This window comes from Bufo gargarizans, chromosome 4 (genome assembly GCF_014858855.1).
Source record: "Bufo gargarizans isolate SCDJY-AF-19 chromosome 4, ASM1485885v1, whole genome shotgun sequence".
In the NCBI taxonomy this organism is placed as follows: Eukaryota; Metazoa; Chordata; class Amphibia; order Anura; family Bufonidae; genus Bufo; species Bufo gargarizans.
The window spans coordinates 257668764-257692669 of NC_058083.1; the positions used below are offsets into that span (position 1 = coordinate 257668764).

The 23906-nt window shown below is 45.7% G+C and overlaps 1 protein-coding gene across 1 annotated transcript in view; it reads right to left on the reverse strand.

Moving 5' to 3' along the window:
* Positions 1-23906, reverse strand: part of ASCC3 (activating signal cointegrator 1 complex subunit 3) — a 670136-nt gene that overhangs the window by 118785 nt on the left and 527445 nt on the right. Inside the window, exons 31-32 of the mRNA XM_044289192.1 lie at positions 4677-4814; positions 4472-4592 (exon numbers count right to left, since the gene is read on the reverse strand). Coding sequence (XP_044145127.1) covers positions 4472-4592; positions 4677-4814 — 259 coding nt within the window. The remainder of the gene's footprint in view (positions 1-4471; positions 4593-4676; positions 4815-23906) is intronic.

Genomic DNA, 23906 nt, shown 5'->3' on the forward strand with positions numbered 1-23906 from the left:
TATTAATGTAGCCTAAAATATTTTTAGGCTACATTAATATTAATATTTTTAGGCTACATCTCTAATTGATATTACCTATATTAGAAACACTATTGTTATTTTTAATATTTTAATATTTTATCTGTCACTATTTTTAGACATTTATCATTTTTTATTCCACTATTTATATTCATTGTCTATCCCTATATGTTCACTTCCACACTATGTGCATTAGCCAATTTTTGGTATCAGTGAACAAAAGCTCATGACTGATAAATAATATACTACACCATATAGACTATACCCTAATATATTGTGGAAGGTGAAGCGGCATACTATAACGCAATGGAAACGTAAAAATATCAAGAATATACACAATTGCGGTTGTTGCAGTAAGAAGACAATTATAAATCTATTATAAGTGACATAGTGAAAACATTAGTGCAATGACCTGTGTAGATAACTATAGCCAGACTAAATAAAATGAAAACCCAAATAATTACACATGATAAAGAAAATCAGCTGACTTCCGGAACGGAATCCATTTCGGGTCTTGCAACCAACACCTTTTGAGATATAAAAGAGAGCTGGTTCGGGTGGTCTGGTTACCACTGAGGAAGGGGATACCCCAACCCCGAAACGCGTCTGGTCAGACCCCCGAACCTATGTGAGTGCACCACATCTCCGGACCTACCTAAGGACATTGCGACAAACCAGTGAGAAGCTCTAGCTCGTAAGGTGAAGGGAGTAAAGCGTCACCGCTGGCACAAGCTAACCCACGTGGAGCAAACATCTAACGCGGTGAAGACGATATCTCCCTAACTGAAAAAACTAACCTGAGCAAGCTTCTCCTGGACAGAAGAACTCATCCGCAGTCGAGAACGGAGATCCAACAGACCGGTAAGACCGTTCTCATTTATAAACCCGGTACAGTAATCCAGCCAAAGTTGGCACACCACCCTATCCTAAACCTTGATTGCTAGCGGGACGCCGCCGGGTTAGGTATATGGTGTGCACTTAGTGTCGAGGACACATTTACAAACATCTACTGATTACGAAGTGCACAGTGTATTAGTATTCAACAAATGCTATATTGAAGGACTCTACAGACGGCACTTTAAATCCCCCTCTCTTTGGATACATCGAGGGTTTACTTAGGACTGTGCTGGCTAGAAACTATCTTATTCTCCACAGGTGGATCCACAAACATTATGTATGCTACAAAGTAACAGAGTCTATCTATTTTCCTTCAAGTAGATATATTATTATTGCAGAAGCTATAGACCATCTTTAACCGCTACCACCTCCACTGTTACTAATGCACTTTGTTTTGCATATTGCTGCTATTTTCACAATTTAGAGTATTGGTGTTGAATGTCCTAAATTAATCTAGACTGTGGTCCATACCCTATTGTAATTCAACTTTATTTTATTGTATTTTATTTAACTTTGTTTTATCAGAATATTTACTAATTAAAGCATTTGTCCTCATATCCTAGGTGTGCCCAGTCTTTTTATCTATAATTTGATATAAATCTAGCAGAGCAATGAAGGGAGAGATCTCTGGATCCATGTGAGGTATAGGGCTGGTTCTAGCTTTGTTAGAAAGATTGTCATGTACTATATGGTGTCTGATTTACATTTTACATTAATTGTGGGATAACCCCTTTATAAGGGAACTGAGGGCAGCATAAAGGAATGATAGACATGCTCATTTCAGTGGTCTATCATTCATGAGCTAAAAGGAAGATGCTGAGAACCAGTATTATTTATAATCATCGCAAAATCATGGGTGCCTGAGAAGTCACAGGTTGGCACATGACTACAGTCGTGGCCAAAAGTTTTGAGAATGACACAAATATTAGTTTTCACAAAGTTTGCTGCTAAACTGCTTTTAGATCTTTGTTTCAGTTGTTTCTGTGATGTAGTGAAATATAATTACACGCACTTCATACGTTTCAAAGGTTTTTATCGACAATTACATGACATTTATGTAAAGAGTCAGTATTTGCAGTGTTTGCCCTTCTTTTTCAGGACCTCTGCAATTCGACTGGGCATGCTCTCAATCAACTTCTGGGCCAATTCCTGACTGATAGCAACCCATTCTTTCATAATCACTTCTTGGAGTTTGTCAGAATTAGTGGGTTTTTGTTTGTCCACCCGCCTCTTGAGGATTGACCACAAGTTCTCAATGGGATTAAGATCTGGGGAGTTTCCAGGCCATGGACCCAAAATGTCAATGTTTTGGTCCCCGAGCCACTTAGTTATCACTTTTGCCTTATGCACGGTGCTCCATCGTGCTGGAAAATGCATTGTTCTTCACCAAACTGTTGCTGGATTGTTGGACGAAGTTGCTGTTGGAGGGTGTTTTGGTACCATTCTTTATTCATGGCTGTGTTTTTGGGCAAAATTGTGAGTGAGCCCACTCCCTTGGATGAGAAGCAACCCCACACATGAATGGTCTCAGGATGCTTTACTGTTGGCATGACACAGGACTGATGGTAGCGCTCACCTTTTCTTCTCCGGACAAGCCTTTTTCCTGATGCCCCAAACAATCGGAAAGAGGCTTCATCAGAGAATATAACTTTGCCCCAGTCATCAGCAGTCCATTCACCATTTTCTGCCATCTTCCAAAAGTCTTTGCCTCACTGTGCGTGCAGATACGCTTACACCTGCCTTCTGCCATTCCTGAGCAAGCTCTGCACTGGTGGCACTCCGATCCCGCAGCTGAATCCTCTTTAGGAGACGATCCTGGCGCTTGTTGGACTTTCTTGGATGCCCTGAAGCCTTCTTAATAAGAATTGAACCTCTTCCCTTGAAGTTCTTGATGATCCTATAAATTGTTGATTGAGGTGCAATCTTAGTAGCCACAATATCCTTGCCTGTGAAGCTATTTTTATGCAACGCAATGATGGCTGCACGCGTTTCTTTGCAGGTCACAATGGTTACCAATAGAAGAACAATGATTTCAAGCATCACCCTCCTTTTAACAGGTCAAGTCTGCCATTTTAACCCAATCAGCCTGACATAATGATCTCCAGCCTTGTGCTGATTAACATTTCACCTGAGTTAACAAGACGATTACTGAAATGATCTCAGCAGGTCCTTTAATGACAGCAATGAAATGCAGTGGAAAGGTTTTTTGGGATTAAGTTAATTTTCATGGCAAAGAAGGACTATGCAATTCATCTGATCACTCTTCATAACATTCTGGAGTATATGCAAATTGCTATTATAAAAACTTAAGCAGCAACTTTTCCAATTTTCAATATTTAATTAATTCTCAAAACTTTTGGCCACGACTGTATATTTTTGGTATGTGTCCGATCCACATTTTTTTGCAGATTGTACATGGTCCCATTCATTTCTATGGTTCCAGACAGCAGACTGATGTAATCTGTGCATAAAGGCCACAAATTATAGAACCTTTCTTATTTTTGTCTGTTTTTTTTTTTATTTTATATAAGGAACTGCGCAAAAATTGAGGGATGCACACGGACCTGCATCTGTATTTTGCAAATCTGGTTGTGTGCAGGAGGCCTAATTTATGTTCCCGTTCTGTCCCTGCCCACTGATGTCTGCCAGTTTTCTCTTAGGGAGAGAACTAAAGAAAAATCTACTAATTATCAGCAGGTGGGTGGAGACACTAGGGCATGGATGTCAAACTCATGGCCCTCCAGATGTTGCAAAACTACAACTCCCATCATTCCCTGATAGCTGTAGTATGCCCAGGCATGATGGGAGTTGTAGTTTTGCAACAGCTGGAGGGCCACGAGTTTGACATCCCTGCACTAGGGGATCAGGGATAATTAGGGAGGCCAACTCTACTGGGCCACGCCACGCTGTCGAAAAAGATAAAATAAACAACTGGAATAACGTTGGATGAGCTGCAGGGGGAGGGCAAGTTTGTTCCTGCAGCTCACACTCAAACAGTGCAGTGCTGCTGTCTGAGCGTGAGCTACTGAAAAGATTCCTGCATCCAGAGGACAAGGAGTCAGAAAACCGGAATGTCCGGCCTAAAACCAGATGTCTGTTCACCCTCGGACTCTTCGCAGGCAGCCATAACTCTTCTCCATGCCCAGGCTGCGATGATTATAATATTGGTTCTGGTCAGCCACTTCCTTTTAGCTCAGGAGTAACGCACCGGTGAAATCAGCTCGTCTGCCCCTATTTTAGGCTGCTTTCAGGGAGGGCAGGTTCTCTTTAAACGAATGGCAGTCAAACTGAAATACAGTTTACAATGGGGGTCTAAGACTACAGACTTCACACATGTGATGTTCTCATATATACCTTTATTTTATAGTACTTTTATTTGTCTAGATTTTCAACTTAATATTCTCTAAGGTGGTGTATGGTCTGGATATATTCCAGAAAGCACACATTTAGGTGTCCGGGACGCTAGCAGTATGTAGCATGATTACAGGATTAGTATAAATGGCTAAACACCGCCAACAAACAGTATTGGGCAGCAGTGGGAGGTTATGTTGTATACCTGTGATAGGATAATCCACGTATCTTCTTGTTTTCCCATCATAGAATTCAGTTCCCTTCACAATAACCAGATGAGCAGGGAAATTAACACCCCATGCCAATGTACTGGTAGCAATAAGAACCTGGAGGATTTGGAAATACATAGTAAGTAAAATAAAAAGATGACTTTCAAGTCGATAACGGGATAATCTCAGGAGACAACATACCTGGACTTTGCAGTTAACAAACAGCTCCTCCACTGTCTTACGATCCCTTTCATGTAAGCCGGCATGATGCATTCCAATTCCAAACGCAAGTGTGAGCTTCAAGTTAGAATCCCTCACGGTGGCAATGATGTCATCCATCTGCCCAAACACAAGAAAAGTGAGCAGTTGAGACTGTGCTGAAACTGACGTTAACTGATACAATACACTGGTCTATTCATAGCCAGTTCAAGACCAGTCCCTTACCCCCTTCCTGACCAGACACATTTTCGATTTTTTCAGTACATGCGGCCATAACTTTTTTTTCCCATTGAATTTTTGAACATGGTGTCTGAGCTGAAGACAGTGTGGTATAGAGCAGGAGGAGCTGAGCAGACTGAAACAGTTTTATGGGAAAAGATTTAGTAACAACTTGTAATTTATACATATATATTCCTGCTCATTGTGGGGTTTGAAGTGAAGGTGACGGTCCTATCAGCGATTTACAGTCTTCCCTCTATGACTGTGTATACAGAGAGAGCTGTCAATCACTGATAGCACCGCCTCCTTGACCTCAAACCCCACAATGAGCAGGAATTTATTTTAGTGAAATACAAGCTACTGAATCTTTTCCCACAAAACTATACATTAATCTGCTCAGCTCCTCCTGCGCTATCCTGCAAATTACACTGTATTCCCTTTAAATTTGTGTTTTTTTTAATTTCAGTGATACATGGGGTTTTAATTTTATGCCACTTTTATATTAGTATTTTTTGTTTTCTATACCCAGTAAAATGAAAAAAAAAAATGGAAAAAATGTATAACTTTTTGTTTTTCCGATTTTTTATTTACATTTTTTTTAATAGCAAAGTACAACTTGATGTCCTGTTTTCATTAAGGTAATTTTGATAAAGGAGATACATAGTTTAAGTTTGCCTGAGGTTTGGCTAGTAGCTGTGGTGTAGGCTATATTGTATTTTGTTTATTGCTGAACTTTCCTGTAACTGGGGCTAACACATTAGCCTCAGTTGCAGGGGAAATACAGCCTCTTGACATGCATGGCAGAGCTGGTCTGGAATTGCTCTCACCCAGTTACCCTGGACCTGTTAGGACCAGATCAGAAAACATCAGTGCTGCTTCCTGAACTGAATAAGCAGCTCTTATTCGGCACAGTGTATACAGCTATGAAGAAGGCAGGGCCTGTAAAACACATCTCTGCCTTCTCAAAGGGCTTCCTACTCCAACATCTGCATGACCGAATTGCAGACACGGTCGTGTGCATGGGGCCTTTGGTTGCAAACTGCACTGGTTGTACTTCTTGGAGTTCGGAGAGAATTTTGGAGTATTCAAAGCTCCTTTACATATAGTATTACGGTATATATTGTGTACTCATACACAAAGCAGTTATACAGGGAGTGCAGAATTATTAGGCAAGTTGTATTTTTGAGGATTAATTTTATTATTGAACAACAACCATGTTCTCAATGAACCCAAAAAACTCATTAATATCAAAGCTGAATATTTTTGGAAGTAGTTTTTAGTTTGTTTTTAGTTTTAGCTATTTTAGGGGGATATCTGTGTGTGCAGGTGACTATTACTGTGCATAATTATTAGGCAACTTAACAAAAAACAAATATATACCCATTTCAATTATTTATTTTTACCAGTGAAACCAATATAACATCTCAACATTCACAAATATACATTTCTGACATTCAAAAACAAAACAAAAACAAATCAGTGACCAATATAGCCAGCTTTCTTTGCAAGGACACTCAAAAGCCTGCCATCCGTGGATTCTGTCAGTGTTTTGATCTGTTCACCATCAACATTGCGTGCAGCAGCAACCACAGCCTCCCAGACACTGTTCAGAGAGGTGTACTGTTTTCCCTCCTTGTAAATCTTACATTTGATGATGGACCACAGGTTCTCAATGGGGTTCAGATCAGGTGAACAAGGAGGCCATGTCATTAGATTTTCTTCTTTTATACCCTTTCTTGCCAGCCACGCTGTGGAGTACTTGGACGCGTGTGATGGAGCATTGTCCTGCATGAAAATCATGTTTTTCTTGAAGGATGCAGACTTCTTCCTGTACCACTGCTTGAAGAAGGTGTCTTCCAGAAACTGGCAGTAGGACTGGGAGTTGAGCTTGACTCCATCCTCAACCCGAAAAGGCCCCACAAGCTCATCTTTGATGATACCAGCCCAAACCAGTACTCCACCTCCACCTTGCTGGCGTCTGAGTCGGACTGGAGCTCTCTGCCCTTTACCAATCCAGCCACGGGCCCATCCATCTGGCCCATCAAGACTCACTCTCATTTCATCAGTCCATAAAACCTTAGAAAAATCAGTCTTGAGATATTTCTTGGCCCAGTCTTGACGTTTCAGCTTGTGTGTCTTGTTCAGTGGTGGTCGTCTTTCAGCCTTTCTTACCTTGGCCATGTCTCTGAGTATTGCACACCTTGTGCTTTTGGGCACTCCAGTGATGTTGCAGCTCTGAAATATGGCCAAACTGGTGGCAAGTGGCATCTTGGCAGCTGCACGCTTGACTTTTCTCAGTTCATGGGCAGTTATTTTGCGCCTTGGTTTTTCCACACGCTTCTTGCGACCCTGTTGACTATTTTGAATGAAACACTTGATTGTTCGATGATCACGCTTCAGAAGCTTTGCAATTTTAAGAGTGCTGCATCCCTCTGCAAGATATCTCACTATTTTTGACTTTTCTGAGCCTGTCAAGTCCTTCTTTTGACCCATTTTGCCAAAGGAAAGGAAGTTGCCTAATAATTATGCACACCTGATATAGGGTGTTGATGTCATTAGACCACACCCCTTCTCATTACAGAGATGCACATCACCTAATATGCTTAATTGGTAGTAGGCTTTCGAGCCTATACAGCTTGGAGTAAGACAACATGCATAAAGAGGATGATGTGGTCAAAATACTCATTTGCCTAATAATTCTGCACTCCCTGTATACACTGTTTGCAGAAAAATTTATCATTTATATAATTAAATATAATCTATGATGAGATTGCTGATATTACTCTGCATCATCTCTCACATTATTGAAACAAGATTTCAGATTTTCATTGCTACCACAAAGGCAAAGTAACATCAGTCCTCATCTACTGATATATTATTCCATTATAACAAACTTTTTACAATGGTGATGACAGAAAAATCCCATGGCCTTTCAAATACCAATCTTTTGCTTACTCGTGGGTTTGTAGACATGCCAAAAACACATGATCTCAACGTTATTTCCTACGTGATGACATGAAGCATAGTTACCACAATTTACCATCCACTTCTGATAATACGTAGTCTATCATGCGCTATATAACAGCCAATTCATTCAGAATCTAAACAAAAAAAATTCTGTACAATTTAGGCTACTTTCACACTCACGTTTTGGGCGGATCCATGATGGATCTGCCAAAACTGATCCGTTACAATAATATAACCGCATGCATCGTCATGAACAGATCCATTTGTATTATCTGTAACATAGCCAAGATGGATCCGTCATGAACTCCATTGAAAGTCAATGGGAAACGGATCCGTTTTCTATTGTGCCAGATTGTGTGTCAGAGAAAACGGATCCGTTTGGTTCAGTTTTGTCAAGCGGACAGCAAAACACTGCAAGCAGCGTTTTAGTGTCCACCTCCAGAGCGGAATGGAGACTGATCGGAGACAAACTGATGCATTCTGAGCGGATCCTTTTCCATTCAGAATGCATTAGGGCAAAACTGATCCGTTTTGGACAGCTTGTGAGAGCCCTGAACGGATCGCACAAACGGAAAGCCAAATCGCCAGTGTGAAAGTAGCATTACTGAATTTGTCAAGTACAAAAAAAAAAAAAAACACAACAATGAGGATTTTACTGGATGGAAAGGTCACAGAAAGGGTGGAAGTAAAATAATTTGGGATCATTTCCAACCTTAGCGACCAAGCGCTTGCATCTAATTTTTCCTGCACAATTTCATAGCAATATGGCAACACTATTTTTCAGCTAATCCTCTGTTCAGAGATATTGTTTCTATAACAAATTAATAGTGAATCTCTCTTTGTTTCCTGGCATGCTGCCTAGCATGGGTTTGATGCCCCGTGGTGCAGTTAGTCATGTTCTGCGAAGCAAAGTAATTTAGCTGGGAAAAAGGATAGAGCCCTTTGCAGGAGAATGTTCTAATATACTGTCAGGCTAGCAGCTGGAAACCCTGGTCACTTCTCAATGACCTCCCTTTAACTTTCACATAAATCACTTCAGCAAACAAAACTATTCTACCTATTGGCACAAATCTTGGGGCTTACAGTTCTCGTGATGAATCTGTTTTACAATGAGGATTTTTTTGTTTGATGCCATTTTCTTGTTATAAATATCTTCTACATTGTTTCAATTCTGTTATGCATAAATAGAAAATATTGTTTTACCTCTATTATCATCACAAGCTCATTTCTATCTTTATTAATAGACTAGACATTAAAGGGAACCTGTCACCGGGATTTTGGGTGTAGAGCTGAGGACATGGGTTGCTAGATGGCCGCTAGCATATCCGCAATACCCAGTCCCCATAGCTCTGTGTGCTTTTATTGGGTAAAAAAAAACCTATTTGATACATATGCAAATTAACCTGAGATGAGTCCTGTACGTGAGATGAGTCAGGGACAGGACTCATCTCAGGTTAATTTGCATATGTATCAAATCGTGTTTTTTTACACAATAAAAGCACACAGAGCTATAGGGACTGGGTATTGCGGATGTGCTAGCGGACATCTAGGAACCCATGTCCTCAGCTCTATACACAAAATCCCGGTGACAGGTTCCCTTTAAGCCCGTTACAATAACGGGTGCTAGAACAGTAGTGCATAAACATTAGTAGGAACAGTCTATATTAAATGGCAAGGGAACTTGACCACACTGACTGACATTGGTGGCTGTGGTTGGTGGTCGAGACTGGCAGCTGTGGCTGAGACTGCTGACACTGGTAGCTGTGGCTGAGAGTGCTGGCACTGACAGGGCTGGTGCAAGGATTTTTGCCACCCTAGGCAAAAGCTAATTTTGCCGCCCCCTTGACTCCACCCATTGACCACACCCCTTTACCCACCCCTTTTTCAGCCACCTATTGCATGTAACATTTAACTATGGTCGTGTACCCTGTGCCAGTCTGACTATGGTCGCGTACCCTATGGCAGTCTGACTATGGTCATGTATATATAATATCCAGCCATTGTCTGCCACCTAGTACCATCCCAGTGATGCCAATGAATCTGCGCTGTTCAGCAGGTTGGCACACTAAACACGAGCAGTGCCACCTATTCACTGCCAGGCGCCCCCACCCCCACCATTTCACATTTCTGCCCGTCATGATTTATGTCCATTTTCTGCCCCTCATGATTTATGTCCATTTCTTGCCCCCCCCCCCCCATTATTTCACATTTCTGCCCCTCATGATTCATGTCCATTTCTTGCCCCCCATGTGCTAATATCATAGTGCCATCCTCTCCCCCTGCCCCCTAATGTGCCAGTATCAAGTGCCTCTCTCCTCCCCCCTCCATGTGCCAGTATCATGGCGCCAATAGCCCCCCTCCCCAGTGGCAGTAAAGTAACAGTCCGGTATTAAAAAAAAAAAAAAAAAAAAAAAAAACACTTTCAGAAAAGTTTGTCCTGGGATTCGAACTCACGACCTCTACACATTTACCCTTACAGCTATGAAAGCTGTTTAGCTAGTTACAAAAAAAAATAATATATAAGACTTCTACTGTAGGTAACTTTGATCCATACACGACAGCTGCCCCAGTACACACCGTGTATGGATGTTTTTAAGTAACTAGCTAGACAGCTTTCATAGCTGTGAGGGTAAATGCCTTGCCTCTCATGTGTAGAGGTCGTGAGTTCAAATCCCAGGACAAAACTTTTCTGAAAGGCAGTCTAAATGAGATTTAAATACACCAGGGTCTCGTAGCTTTGTGTCAGCTGTTAGCTCTGCCCGAAGTGACTGAACAAACTCATACTCGCAGCGCATCTGGCCGGCAAGTACAGGAACAGAAGGAGTGAAGTGAAGGAGATTATGTCAGATGGATCACAAGTAGGGGGCGGGGCGCAGGCGGTGGCGGGAGCTACTGCTTGGGATTTGGACTCCTGCCGGAGCCCCCAAGCAGAGCTCTACGCGGTGGCCTACTCTGCTTATGGGTGGCGCCGGCCCTGACTGGGGGCTGTGGATGAGATTGCTGGCACTGACTAGTGGCTGGCACTGTGACTGGTGGCTGTACAATTGGCTGACTGGGGGCTCCTCTTTATATGGCTGATAGTGCTGTGACTGACGAACAGAAATGATGGCTGGAAATGGTGGCGCTCCGACTTGCTTGCCAGCGCGCAGGTGTGGGGAGTGCAGGCGGCATGAGGAGTGCCGTGAGCTTCACCTGAAATGGTTTTCACTTCACAGGTGTGCCCTGTCAGGTTTAATAAGTGGGATTTCTTGCCTTATAAATGGGGTTGGGACTAGGGTTGGACGATATCAAAAATATTCAGACGATAACGATATTAAAAAATTTATCGCGATAACGATATATATCGCGATAAATACCCGTTTAAAAGAAAAAAAAACACAAGGAGACGTTATACTGTATGGGGGGCCACAAGGAGACGTTATACTGTATGGGGGGCCACAAGGAGACGTTATACTGTATGGGGGGCCACAAGGAGACGTTGCACTGTATGGGGGCAGCCACAAGGAGACGTTATACTGTATGGGGGCAGCCACAAGGAGACGTTATACTGTATGGGGGCAGCCACAAGGAGACGTTATACTGTATGGGGGGCCACAAGGAGGCGTTATACTGTATGGGGGGCCACAAGGAGACGTTATACTGTATGGGGGGCCACAAGGAGACGTTGCACTGTATGGGGGCCACAAGGAGGCGTTGCACTGTATAGGGGGCCACAAGGAGGCGTTACACTGTATAGGGGGCCACAAGGAGGCGTTGCATTGTATGGGGGCCACAAGGAGGCGTTACACTGTATGGGGGGCCACAAGGAGGCGTTACACTGTATGGGGGGCCACAAGGAGGCGTTACACTGTATGGGGGGCCACAAGGAGGCGTTACACTGTATGGGGGGCCACAAGGAGGCGTTGCACTGTATGGGGGGCCACAAGGAGGCGTTGCACTGTATGGGGGGCCACAAGGAGGCGTTGCACTGTATGGGGGGCCACAAGGTGGCGTTGCACTGTATGGGGGGCCACAAGAAGGCGTTGCACTGTATGGGGTGCCACAAGGAGGCGTTGCACTGTATGGGGGGCCACAAGGAGGCGTTGCACTGTATGGGGGGCCACAAGGAGGCGTTGCACTGTATGGGGTGCCACAAGGAGGCGTTGCACTGTATGGGGGGCCACAAGGAGGCGTTGCACTGTATGGGGGGACCACAAGGAGCGTTATAATAAGGTCTTATGGGAGCGAGGAGGAGGGAGAGCCGGGGCGGCCGCTGCGGGAAGTAGTACGTTTATAACTTTGTCATCAGACAGAACGCACTAGTGAAGCAGCCGCAGGAAAAGTCTCTCCAGAGACAGTACTCACACAGTACTCACACGGCGCCCGGCACTGGTGGGTGACGACGGTGATTATGTCAGATGGTGGGTGGAGACTTGACTAAGGGAGGCGGAGCAAGAAGGAGGCAGGCCAGGAGCGAGAGGAAGAGCAAGGTGCAGGGGCGGGCGGTAAGTGATCAGTCAGTTCCTGAAGGCGAGTTGGTAGAAGCGGGCGGACGCACGTTTAGAAGAGGTCAGCGCTCAATGTGCGCTGACCTCTTTGATGACGTCACAAAATACCGCGGTATTTAGGAAACGGCGATATCGCCATATCGCCGTTTTTTTAATACCGCGGTATATCGTGATACCGGTATATCGCCCAACCCTAGTTGGGACCATCAGTTGCGTTGTGGAGAAGTCAGGTGGATACACAGCTGATAGTCCTACTGAATAGACTGTTAGAATTTGTATTATGGCAAGAAAAAAGCAGCTAAGTAAAGAAGGTCAGTCAGTCCGAAAAATTAGGAAAACTTTAAAAGTGTCCCCAAGTGCAGTCACAAAAACCATCAAGCGCTACAAAGAAAGGAAAGGAAGACCAAGAGTCACCTCTGCTGCGGAGGATAAGTTCATCTGAGTCACCAGCCTCAGAAATCGCAGGTTAACAGCAGCTCAGATTAGAGACCAGGTCAATGCCACACAGAGTTCTAGCAGCAGACACATCTCTAGAAAAACTGTTAAGAGGAGTTCATGGTAGAATATCTGCTAGAAAACCACTGCTAAGGACAGGCAACAAGCAGAAGAGACTTGTTTGGGCTAAAGAACACAAGGAATGGACATTAGACCAGTGGAAATCTGTGCTTTGGTCTGATGAGTCCAAATTTGAGATCTTTGGTTCCAACCACCGTGTCTTTGTGCAACGCAGAAAAGGTGAACGGATGGACTCTACATGCCTGGTTCCCACCGTGAAGCATGGAGGAGGAGGTGTGATGGTGTGGGGTGCATTGCTGGTGACACTGTTGGGGATTTATTCAAACATAGAAGGCATACTGAACCAGCATGGCTACCACAGCATTTTGCAGCAGCATGCTATTCCATCCGGTTTGCGTTTAGTTGGACCATCATTTATTTTTCAACAGGACAATGACCCCAAACACACCTCCAGGCTGTGTAAGGGCTATTTGACCATGAAGGAGAGTGATGGGGTGCTGCGCCAGATGACCTGGCCTCCACAGTCACCGGACCCGAACCCAATCGAGATGGTTTGGGGTGAGCTGGACCGCAGAGTGAAGGCAAAAGGGCCAACAAGTGCTAAGCATCTCTGGGAACTCCTTCAAGACTGTTGGAAGACCATTTTTAGGTGACTACCTCTTGAAGCTCATCAAGAGAATGCCAAGAGTGTACAAAGCAGTAATCAAAGCAAAATGTGGCTACTTTGAAGAACCTAGAATATGACATATTTTCAGTTGTTTCACACTTTTTTGTTATGTATATAATTCCACATGTGTTAATTCATAGTTTGGATGCCTTTAGTGTGAATCTACAATTTTCATAGTCATGAAAATAAAGAAAACTCTTTGAATGAGAAGGTGTGTCCAAACTTTTGGTCTGTACTGTATGTATATATATATACACACACACATACACACACACCATATATATATGTTTCAGCTCATACAAGAGCCTTTCTCAATGTATGAGCTGAAACGTTGCCTTCCACATGTGTGAATAAACACCACTGCTTTTTTATTTGGGGTGCTGTCCGTTTTTCATCGTTATCCATTCGGGGGAAGCAGCTACATCCCTGGATCTAGCACCCGCCAGTGTTTGTGTCTCCAGTGCCGCCATCAATTTCATATATATATATATATATATATATATATATTTATTTATTTATTACTCTTTTTATGAGGCAAGCTAACCAAAAAATGGCTGTTCCAGCACAGTTGATGTTAGTTTTTTTACAATGTCCACCTGACAGAGTAGATAATGTGATATTTTTATAGTTTAGGTCGTAACGATGCGGCGATACCTATTAAGTCTATTATTTTAAGGTGATTAATTTTTTTTTTTTATGGTGTTCACCAGATGGGTTGGATCACATGCCGTGACATGACGATACCTAATATGTGCTTTTTTAACTTTATTTTATTCAATAAAAGCATGTTTTGAAAAATAAAATCACGTTTTTGTGTCTCCATTTTGCGAAAGCCATATTTTTTTTATTTTTGGGACGATTGGCTTATGTAGGGCCTTATTTTTTGTAAGATGAGGTCGCGGTTTGATTGGTGGTAATTTTGGATACATATGACTTTTTTGGGAAGTGCGGTGGGCAAAATTGCAATTCCATCATAGATTTTCCTTCTTTTTTTTTTATGGTGTTCACCATGCGGTAAAAGTAACATGATCCTTACGGAGGCGGTGATACCAAACATGTTTAGTGTTTTTTATTTTTTAAATTTTAAACCAATTATGTGTGGATATAGGAAGGTTTTATTTTTACATTTTTTGGACCCAGACCCACTTGGCTCTTGAAGATTCAGTGGGTCTGATGGCTTACAATACACTGCAGTACACTATATCGTGTACTGAACTCACACTAAGCCTGATCAGGCTTGTGCATGCGCCATGGATACACATGTCAGCACCTGGAATCGGCCTCACAAGACGCACTGCACATGCGCCAGGGCACCAACGGACGGAGGGGAAGCCCCTTGGGTACCTTACACAGGTAATTACCATATTAATAAAAGCGATTTTCTAGACAAAGGACAATACAAAACGAGCAGACTAATGTGATGATGTTAAAAGCTCTGTCACTAAAATCCAGATGACAGAATCCCTTCAAAGAGTTGTTCATGCTGAAGGACAAATATGCAACCCATCATTGGAAAATCAAACCAAGCTACAGATCATGACAGAAATCAACTGTCTTAAAGGTGTTTTCTGGGTGTAAAATATTGATGACCCATTGGAAAATCCTACAGAAAGGATTCCAAATGTCCCTGGCTTTCAAACACCCACCGTCATGTCTTACAGGATAGGTGTAAGTTTGTAACCAAAAAGAAAGACCCAGACATATTTGGCTTCCCCAAGTATGGGTAATTTTCCCCGTTTAAGATGTTGCAATTATGGTAATATGATTAAGGATTGCTTTAGTTTTGTTGTATACATGCTGCTATGTTAATGCAGCTTTATTTATGTGGGTGAAACCAAGATGGAGATCAGGGAAAGAATTAAAAAACATAAGAGTACAATTTGTAAAGTGATGGTGTTATAACAAGTAGTAAAACACTTTGTAGAAAAAGGATATTCTGTTATTGTGCAGAAAGGAATTAAAATGGATTTACAACCTACTGTCACTTCAACCTCGATGATTAAATATTGAATTTAATGTGAGCAATTGGTAAAATTAATGGCTGCTGCGGAAATCATACTGGAAGCTTTACCTGTATATATGGTATTTTTATTATATATTTTTTTGTTAGTAATATGTAACAATGACCAATTTTTTTCATGATTTTATTAGGTGGAGGGTGGACAGCTTGTGCTGTGGTGGAGGAGTTCTTCAGAGAGAGATATATACAGTAATCACAAAAAGTTAAGGATATTTGGCTTTTGGGTGAAATTTCAGGATGAACCTAAAATGCACTCTAACCTTTACAGGTGAACTTAATAGTCCTCCTCATACTGTTCACACTTTGACATCATGAGACCAAGATGACACCTAACAATTGATCAACAGTACCTTGCCATTACAAGGCTTCAAGCAGGATGTTCTCAGACGGAAGTGGCCACTGAGCTTAGAGTGTCACAATGTGTACTCAAGCAGGTTGCAAGAGAGATAAAGAGAGACTGAAAGTCACAGAAAGGCATAGAAGTGGATGTCCTTTGGCCACATTCCACATTGATGTCCGGTTTAATGTGAACAATGCCATGCGGAAACAGATGACGAATGCCACACAACTCCAGGCACTTTTAAGGGAAGTGAGAGGCACCCGAGTGTCACGCCCAAACCGTTTACATCAGTGTGGTCTTAATGCTAGACAACCTGCAAGGGTACCTGACCACCGGCGTCTTCGTCTTGCATGAGCCAGGGACTATCTACTCTGAACGGTGGGCCTTAGTGCTTTTCACTGATGAAAGTCGATTCACGTTAAGCAGAAATGATTGCCGCCAACAATGTTAGAGACGTCAAAAAGAGAGAGTGCTATGCATCAGCCACTGTTGTCACCAGACGAGCCTTTGGTGGTGGTGTTACAGTGTGGGCAGGTGTGTCTAGTCAATACAGAACTGCCCTACACTTTGTGAATGGTATAGTGACAAGCCCATACTACTTGAATAACATCATTAATCCAGTCATTGTGCCTCTGCATGAAAACCACAGGCCTAATTTCATCTTCATGGAAGATATTGCACCAGCTCATCGAGGTCGCATCATTATGGAACAGCTGCTGGAAACTGGGGTACCTCAAATGGAGTGCCTGCCCTTTCTCCAGACCCAAATCCTATTGAAAACCTATGGGATCAGCTGAGTCGCCATGTAGAGGCTCGTAAATCTGTACCCTAGAACCTCAAAGATCTGAGGGCCACCCTTCAACAAGAGTGGGATGCCGCGACTCAGCAGACAATAAGTCGACTTCTGAACAGCATGAGGCGTCATTTTCAAGCTGTATTTGATGCTCAAGGCCACATGACAAGTTATTGAGACATTTTCTGTCGGGGTATAGCCACCACTTTTGTTGTCTTTTGTTTCAATAAATTGTTTGAGAAGAGGAAATCACCACTGCATGCTTCTACTTAAATGCCTTACTTTCATGATATAATATCACTGGAGCACGAACTTTTTACATTTTTCATAAATTTCCCCTGTAAGCCAAATATCCTTAACTTTTTTGGAGTAGTGTATGTGGAGTCCCTGATTGTGAAGTGTGACTGTTAAAATGCAAGGTTTTTGTAATATAAAAAAATCAGACTAAGACAAATTATTTCAGATTTATTTTCACCTTCAATGTAACCCATAACATGTACAATTCCACTGAAAAACAAACTGATTCAGAGGAGAAAATAAAAACAACAAAACTAAAATAATGTGGGTGCATAAGTGTGACCACCCTCGTATAATTGGAGATGTGATTAGGTTCAGAATTAGCCAATCACACTTAAACTCATGTTAAATAGTAGTCAGTACACAGCTGCCATTATTTAAAGTGATTCTGATTAACCCCATATAAAGTTCAGCTGAGGTGCATCTTACAGCAAAAGCCATGGTCTGTAAACCGCTTACAACACATCAAGGGAATCAACTTGCTAAAAAAAAAAAAAAAAAATGATGAAAACGCAAAAAGAAGAAAATTGGTCGAGGAGGCTGCATAGAGGTCTACAGCAACATTAAAGGAGTTGCAGGAATTTCTGGCAAGTACTGATTGTGTACTGCATGTGACATCAATCTCCCGTATTCTTCATATGTCTGGGCTATGGGGTAGGGCAAGACGGAAGCCTTTTCTTACAAAGTAAAAGAAGCCTGCCAAACGTATATAGTAAAACATGGTATTGTCTAATGAGACCAAGGTTGAACTTTGTGGCCATGATTCCAGCCAACACTGCACGTCACCAAAGAACACCATACACACAAAGGGCGCATAGTGGAGGCAGTATTATGCTTTGGGATTGTTTTTCTGAAGCTTGAAATGGGGCTTTAGTTAATAGAGGGAATTAAGAACAGTTCCAAAAATAAGTCAATTTTGGCACAAAACTTTCAGGCCTCTGCTAAAAAGTTGAATATGAAGAGTAATTTCAATGACCCAAAGCATAACTACATATTGTCAAAGTTTTGGAATGGCCCAGCCAGAGCCCAGACCTGAATCCAATTGAAAATATGGGGTTGACCTGAAGAGGGCCATACACAGGAGATGCCCTCGCAACCTGACAGATGAGGAGCGTTTTTGCAAGGAAGAGTGGACAAAGATTGCCAAGTCAGATGTGCCATGCTGATAGACTCCTACTAAAAAAACTGAATGCTTTTATAAATTCAAAGGGCACTTCAACAAAGTATTAGTTTAAGGGTGTGCATATTTATGGAACCACATCATTTTAGTTCTTTATTTTTATTTTTTCATCCTAAAAGATTTCAGTTTGTTTTCCAATTGAATTGTACGAGTGGAAAAAGTTCTTCAAATTTTTTTTTTGGGGGTCATACGCCATATGACCAATGTACGTGATGTTTTTGGCCTAGGAAGAGGCCACAGTGCTATCCATAGCGTTGCGGTCTCTTTAAACAGATTAATGGGGGTGCTGAAATCTGAGGATGAAGAGGATCGCACTGGAGGAGGAAAGAAAAGTGATTTTTCATTTTATTCCATATGAGACTGATGGGGGGTGACATAAGGCTTCTGGTGGCTGACATAACATGGCCGGGGGCTGGTGAGAGGCAATGAAGACGATATAACGCTGCTGGGGGCTGGTGATAGGCAATGGTGGCTGATATAATGCTGCTGGGGGCTGGTGATAGGCAATGGTGGCTGATATAATGCTGCTGGGGGCTGGTGAGAGGCAATGGGGGCTTATCTAACGCTGCTGGGGGCTGATATGAGGCATATGGGGGCTGATATGAGGCATATGGAGGCTGATGAGAGGCATGGAGGCTGATATGAGGCATATGGGGCTTTATGAGAGGAATGGGGGCTGATATGAGGCATATGGAGGCTGATGAGAGGCATGGGGGCTGATATGAGATCTGAGGTCTTATTAACATTGGGGGTCTTATTAGGGCTGTCAGCTGAGGTCTGATTAACGGTCTGACCAGAGGTCTAATGAAAAAAGGAGATTTTTGTATAACTTACCAGTTAAATCTCTTTCTCGCTCTTCCTTGGGGGACACAGACCTTGGGTATAGCTCAGCTCCCTAGGAGGCGTGACACTAAGTAAAACTGTTAAGCCCCTCCTCCATCAGCTATACCCTCAGCCTGGAGATAGAGGCTACCAGTTGCGTGTCCAAGTAGTGAAAGGATAACAACCAATAACGGAAACAACCAGCCAGCAACCCAACGGGGCGCCAGACCATAACCCTGTAACCAAACACAGAAGGGTGGGTGCTGTGTCCCCCAAGGAAGAGCGAGAAAGAGATTTAACTGGTAAGTTATACAAAAATCTCCTTTTCTCGCCCATTTTCCTTGGGGGACACAGACCTTGGGACGTTCAAGAGCAGTCCAAGAAGGGAGGGACCACAAACCCAAGGCGGAACACCACCAGAGCATCAGGAAACCGCTGCCTGCAAAACCAGGCGGCCCAAAGCAGCATCCGCTGATGCATGCGTATGCACCCTATAGAACTTTGTGAAAGTGTGCAGAGAGGACCAAGTGGCTGCTTTGCACAACTGTTCAGCCGAGGCCCGATGCCTCTGCGCCCAGGAAGCTCCGACTGCTCTGGTGGAATGAGCAGTGACGCCGAAAGGCGGAGGTCTGCCCTTGGCTCGATAAGCCTCAGACACCGCCAGTTTAATGAAACGGGCAATAGCCACCTTGGAGACCGCCAACCCTTTGCGCGAACCCTCCGGAACCACAAACAGGGAGTCCGTGCGCCGAAAGGACCCGGTGACCTCCAAGTAAATCCTCAACGCCCTGACCACATCCAGACGGTGCAGTTCCCGTTCTCTGGGGTGGGAAGGAGAGGGACAGAGCGACGGAAGGACGATGTCCTCATTGATGTGAAAGGCGGAGACCACCTTTGGCAGGAAAGTCGGGACAGGCCGAAGCACAACCTTATCCTGGTGGAAGATCAGGAAAGGTTCGGAGCAAGAAAGAGCCGCTAACTCCGACACCCGTCGGAGAGACGTGACGGCCACAAGAAAGATGACCTTGCAGGACAGAAGGCGAAGGGAGACCTCCCGTAAAGGCTCGAAGGGGGCTGATTGGAGCGACGAGAGCACCACATTCAGGTCCCAGGAAGGAACTGGAGGGCGGCACGGCGGAACAGAGTGAGCCACCCCTTGTAAAAAGGTCTTAATTGGCCCTAGAGGGGCCAGGGGACGCTGGAGAAGAATAGACAGCGCCGAAATCTGACCCTTCAGAGAACTGAGGCACAGCCCCAGGTCCAGACCCGACTGGAGGAAGGACAGGATTGTGGGAAGAGAAAACCGGAGAGGTGGGATGCTCCGGGACTCACAGAACCCCAGATAGGACCTCCAAACCCGATAGTAGATCCTAGAGGATACGGGCTTACGAGCCCGGATCATGGTGCGGACTACGTCCGCGGAGAAACCCCGTCGCGTTAAGACGGCGGTCTCAATAGCCACGCCGTCAAACGTAGCGAGCCTAAATGCTCGTGGAAGATCGGTCCCTGAGAGAGAAGGTCTTCCCTGGAGGGCAGTGGCCACGGTGCGTCTGCCAACAGCAACATTAGGTCGGCGTACCAAGACCGGCGGGGCCAATCCGGGGCGATTAGAATCGCGGGGACGCCCTCTGCCGCGATCCTCCGAAGAACCCGTGGCAGGAGGGGAAAAGGAGGAAAGACGTACAGAAGGGAGAATTCGCGCCACGGAAGGACGAGCGCGTCGGCGCCGTATGCCTTCGGGTCCCGTGCCCTGGCCAGGTATAGGGGGACCTTGTGGTTGAATTTGGAGGCCATGAGGTCCACGTCGGGGCGACCCCAGCGAAGACAAAGGGCTTCGAACACCTCTGGGTGCAGGGACCATTCTCCCGGGTCGATGGTGGACCGGCTGAGGAAATCCGCCGCCCAGTTGTCCACCCCCGGGATGTAAATCGCAGATAAGGCCGGCACGTGCGTCTCCGCCCAGAGGAGAATGAGGGTCACCTCTTGCATCGCTGCAGCGCTGCGAGTGCCTCCCTGATGGTTTATGTATGCCACAGCCGTGGCATTGTCCGATTGGATCCGAACAGGGTGGCCCCTCAGCAGATGGGTCCAGTGTCTGAGGGACAGAAGAATCGCCCTCAGTTCCAGAATATTGATTGGAAGTCTGGACTCCGATAGAGACCAAACGCCCTGGACGGACCGGGGAGGGAAAACCCCCACCCCCGTAAGCTGGCATCTGTGGTAATCACCAGCCAGTTCAGTGGAAGGAAGGACTTCCCCCTTAGAGGGATATGCAACCACCAGCCGAGGGAAGCCCGAGCCAGGGGAGGCAGAAGAAAGGTCCTGTCCAGACTCCTCGGTGATTTGTCCCAGGCCGACAGAATTGCCCTCTGAAAGGTGCGGGATCGGAATTGTGCGAACGGCACCGCTTCGAAACAGGCAACCATCTTTCCCAACAACCGCATGCTGGATCTGAGGGAAGGGCGGTGATGACGGAGGAGACTGCGAACCGACCCGCGAAGGACCAGACGCTTGTCCGACGGAAGGCGGACCTCCGCCAACTCTGTATCCAGGAGCATCCCCAGGAAGATCAGCCGTCTGGAGGGGGTAAGGGAAGATTTGGGGTGGTTGATAATCCAACCGAACCGCGTCAGGGTCTCCAGAGTGAGTTCCACACTGCGGGATGTCTGAGAGAAGGAGGGTGCCTTGACCAGGATGTCGTCCAAGTATGGGAGAAGAAAAACACTTCTTGAACGTAGAAGGGCCAAGACAGGGGCCAGGACCTTGGTGAACACTCGAGGAGCCGTCGCCAGACCAAAGGGAAGGGCGACGAATTGGAAGTGATCGTCCCCCACCGCGAAGCGCAGGAAGCGGTGATGACATGGAGCAACCGGAACGTGGAGGTATGCATCCTGAATGTCGATTGAGGCCATGAAATCCCCTCTTTCCAGGGAGGCCACTGCGGACCTGAGAGACTCCATCCGGAATCTCTGCAGTCGGAGAAAACGGTTCAGGCGTTTTAGGTCCAAGATCGGACGCACTGAGCCTTCCTTCTTGGGAACCACAAAGAGGTTCGAGTAGAACCCCCTGAACCTTTCCGTCGGAGGCACGGGGGCGACGACACCCTTGTCCATTAGAGAGTGAATGGCCGCGAAGAAGGCGGCCACTCGTACGGGATCTCGCGGAGGACGGGATCGGAAGAAACGGTCTGGCGGAATGGACGCAAATTCGATTTTGTATCCGCAAGATACAATCTCGAGCGCCCATGCGTCTGAGATGTGGGCCCGCCATACGTTCCTGAATAGGAGAAGGCGGCCCCCCACCCGGGTGGGTGGGGGCGCACCTTCAAGCAGAGGGCTGCTGGCCTGTGGGAGCCCGTGCAGGCTGGGACTTGCGCCAGGTAGGTTGCGTCCGAAAAAACGGCTTCTTGCGTCTATCCTGGGCTGGGCCAGAGGAAGAAGAACTGGCCGCGGGTCTAGACCCGGTGGGCTTGCGAAAGGACCGAAAACGGGATGAACCAGCGCGACCACGGGGGGCGCCCATTGGCCTGGACTGGGGGAGGTGAGTACTCTTCCCACCCGTGGCCTCTGATATAAGTTCGTCCAGACGGGTTCCGAACAGGCGGGAACCCGTGAATGGTAGGCCGGCCAAAGAGCGTTTGGAAGCGGCGTCCGCCGCCCAAACCTTCAGCCAGAGTTCCCTCCTGACAGAAACTGCCAGGGCAGAGGAACGGGCAATGAGGGCACCCGCATCAAGGGAGGCCTCACAGACGAATTTTCCGGCCTGAACAATTAGTTGGGCTAAGGAACGGAGGTCCTGAACAGGGACGTCCGACCCTAACTCCCGTTCCAGTTGCAAACCCCATTCAGAGACCGCTTTGCCAACCCAGGCGGAGGCAAAGACCGGTCTAAGGGCCGAACCAGAGGCAGTAAATATGGCCTTGGAGAGGGATTCCGTACGACGGTCCTCAACAGACTGGAGGGAAGATCCGTCCTGTACAGGAATAGTAGTGCTTTTGGACAGGCGAGCCACGGGAGGATCAACCTTAGGCGGGGATGTCCACGTGGTCACAGAATCCGCTGGAAAGGGATAACAAATGTCCAGCTTTTTGGGTGTAATAAAGCGGACGTTAGGCCAAGTCCAAGCCTTGGATACCACAGAAGAAAAATCAGCGAGTATGGGAAAAACCTTGGAGGCCTGTTTGGGGCGGAGAAAGGACACGCCGGCCTGTTCAGAGCTGGGGGGGTCATCGTGTAGCTGAAAGGTATCACGGATGCTAGTGACAAGATGCCCCACCGCGGACGCCAATTTGGACGGAAGCTCTGAGTCCATGTCCACGTCCGAATCCGCCAGTTCTCCCTCAGAAAGCGTATCCCTTTGAGAGGATAGACTTGACTGAGCTCGCACGCATGGCGGAGAGAGCGAAGCATCTGGAGAAGATGTGCGCTCAACCCTTGAACGTTTCTGAGTATGCCGGGCCCTGGAAGATTCGCTGCGAGGCAGGGAACCAGTGGGGGCGGCAGAAACGGTAGTCCCAGCGGGTGCGACAGGGATTGTGGCAGCCTGCGGGAGAGGCGGTCTATCCACGAGACGGCCCACTACGTGTGTAAGGCTTTCCACCGCCTGAGACAGAGACCTAGCCCAGTCAGGGGGTTCAGAGGCACCGGGGGGCGCAGCGGGAAGCGGGCCCTGCACCGGGGCCTGACATGCAAGGCAATGCGGCTCAGATTGCCCACGCGGAAAAAGTTCCTTACAGGCGGTACAGGCATGGTACCAGGGTTTGGGGGCACCTGTGGGATCTGACATGCTGAAGTGTGGTTGTACTCTAATATAGAGACCACAAAGGGTTATAGCAGCTATGACCAGGAGGGTTAGGAGAGGGTTAACTGTCCTACCAGTGCCTCAGAAGAACGTCAGGAGATGGC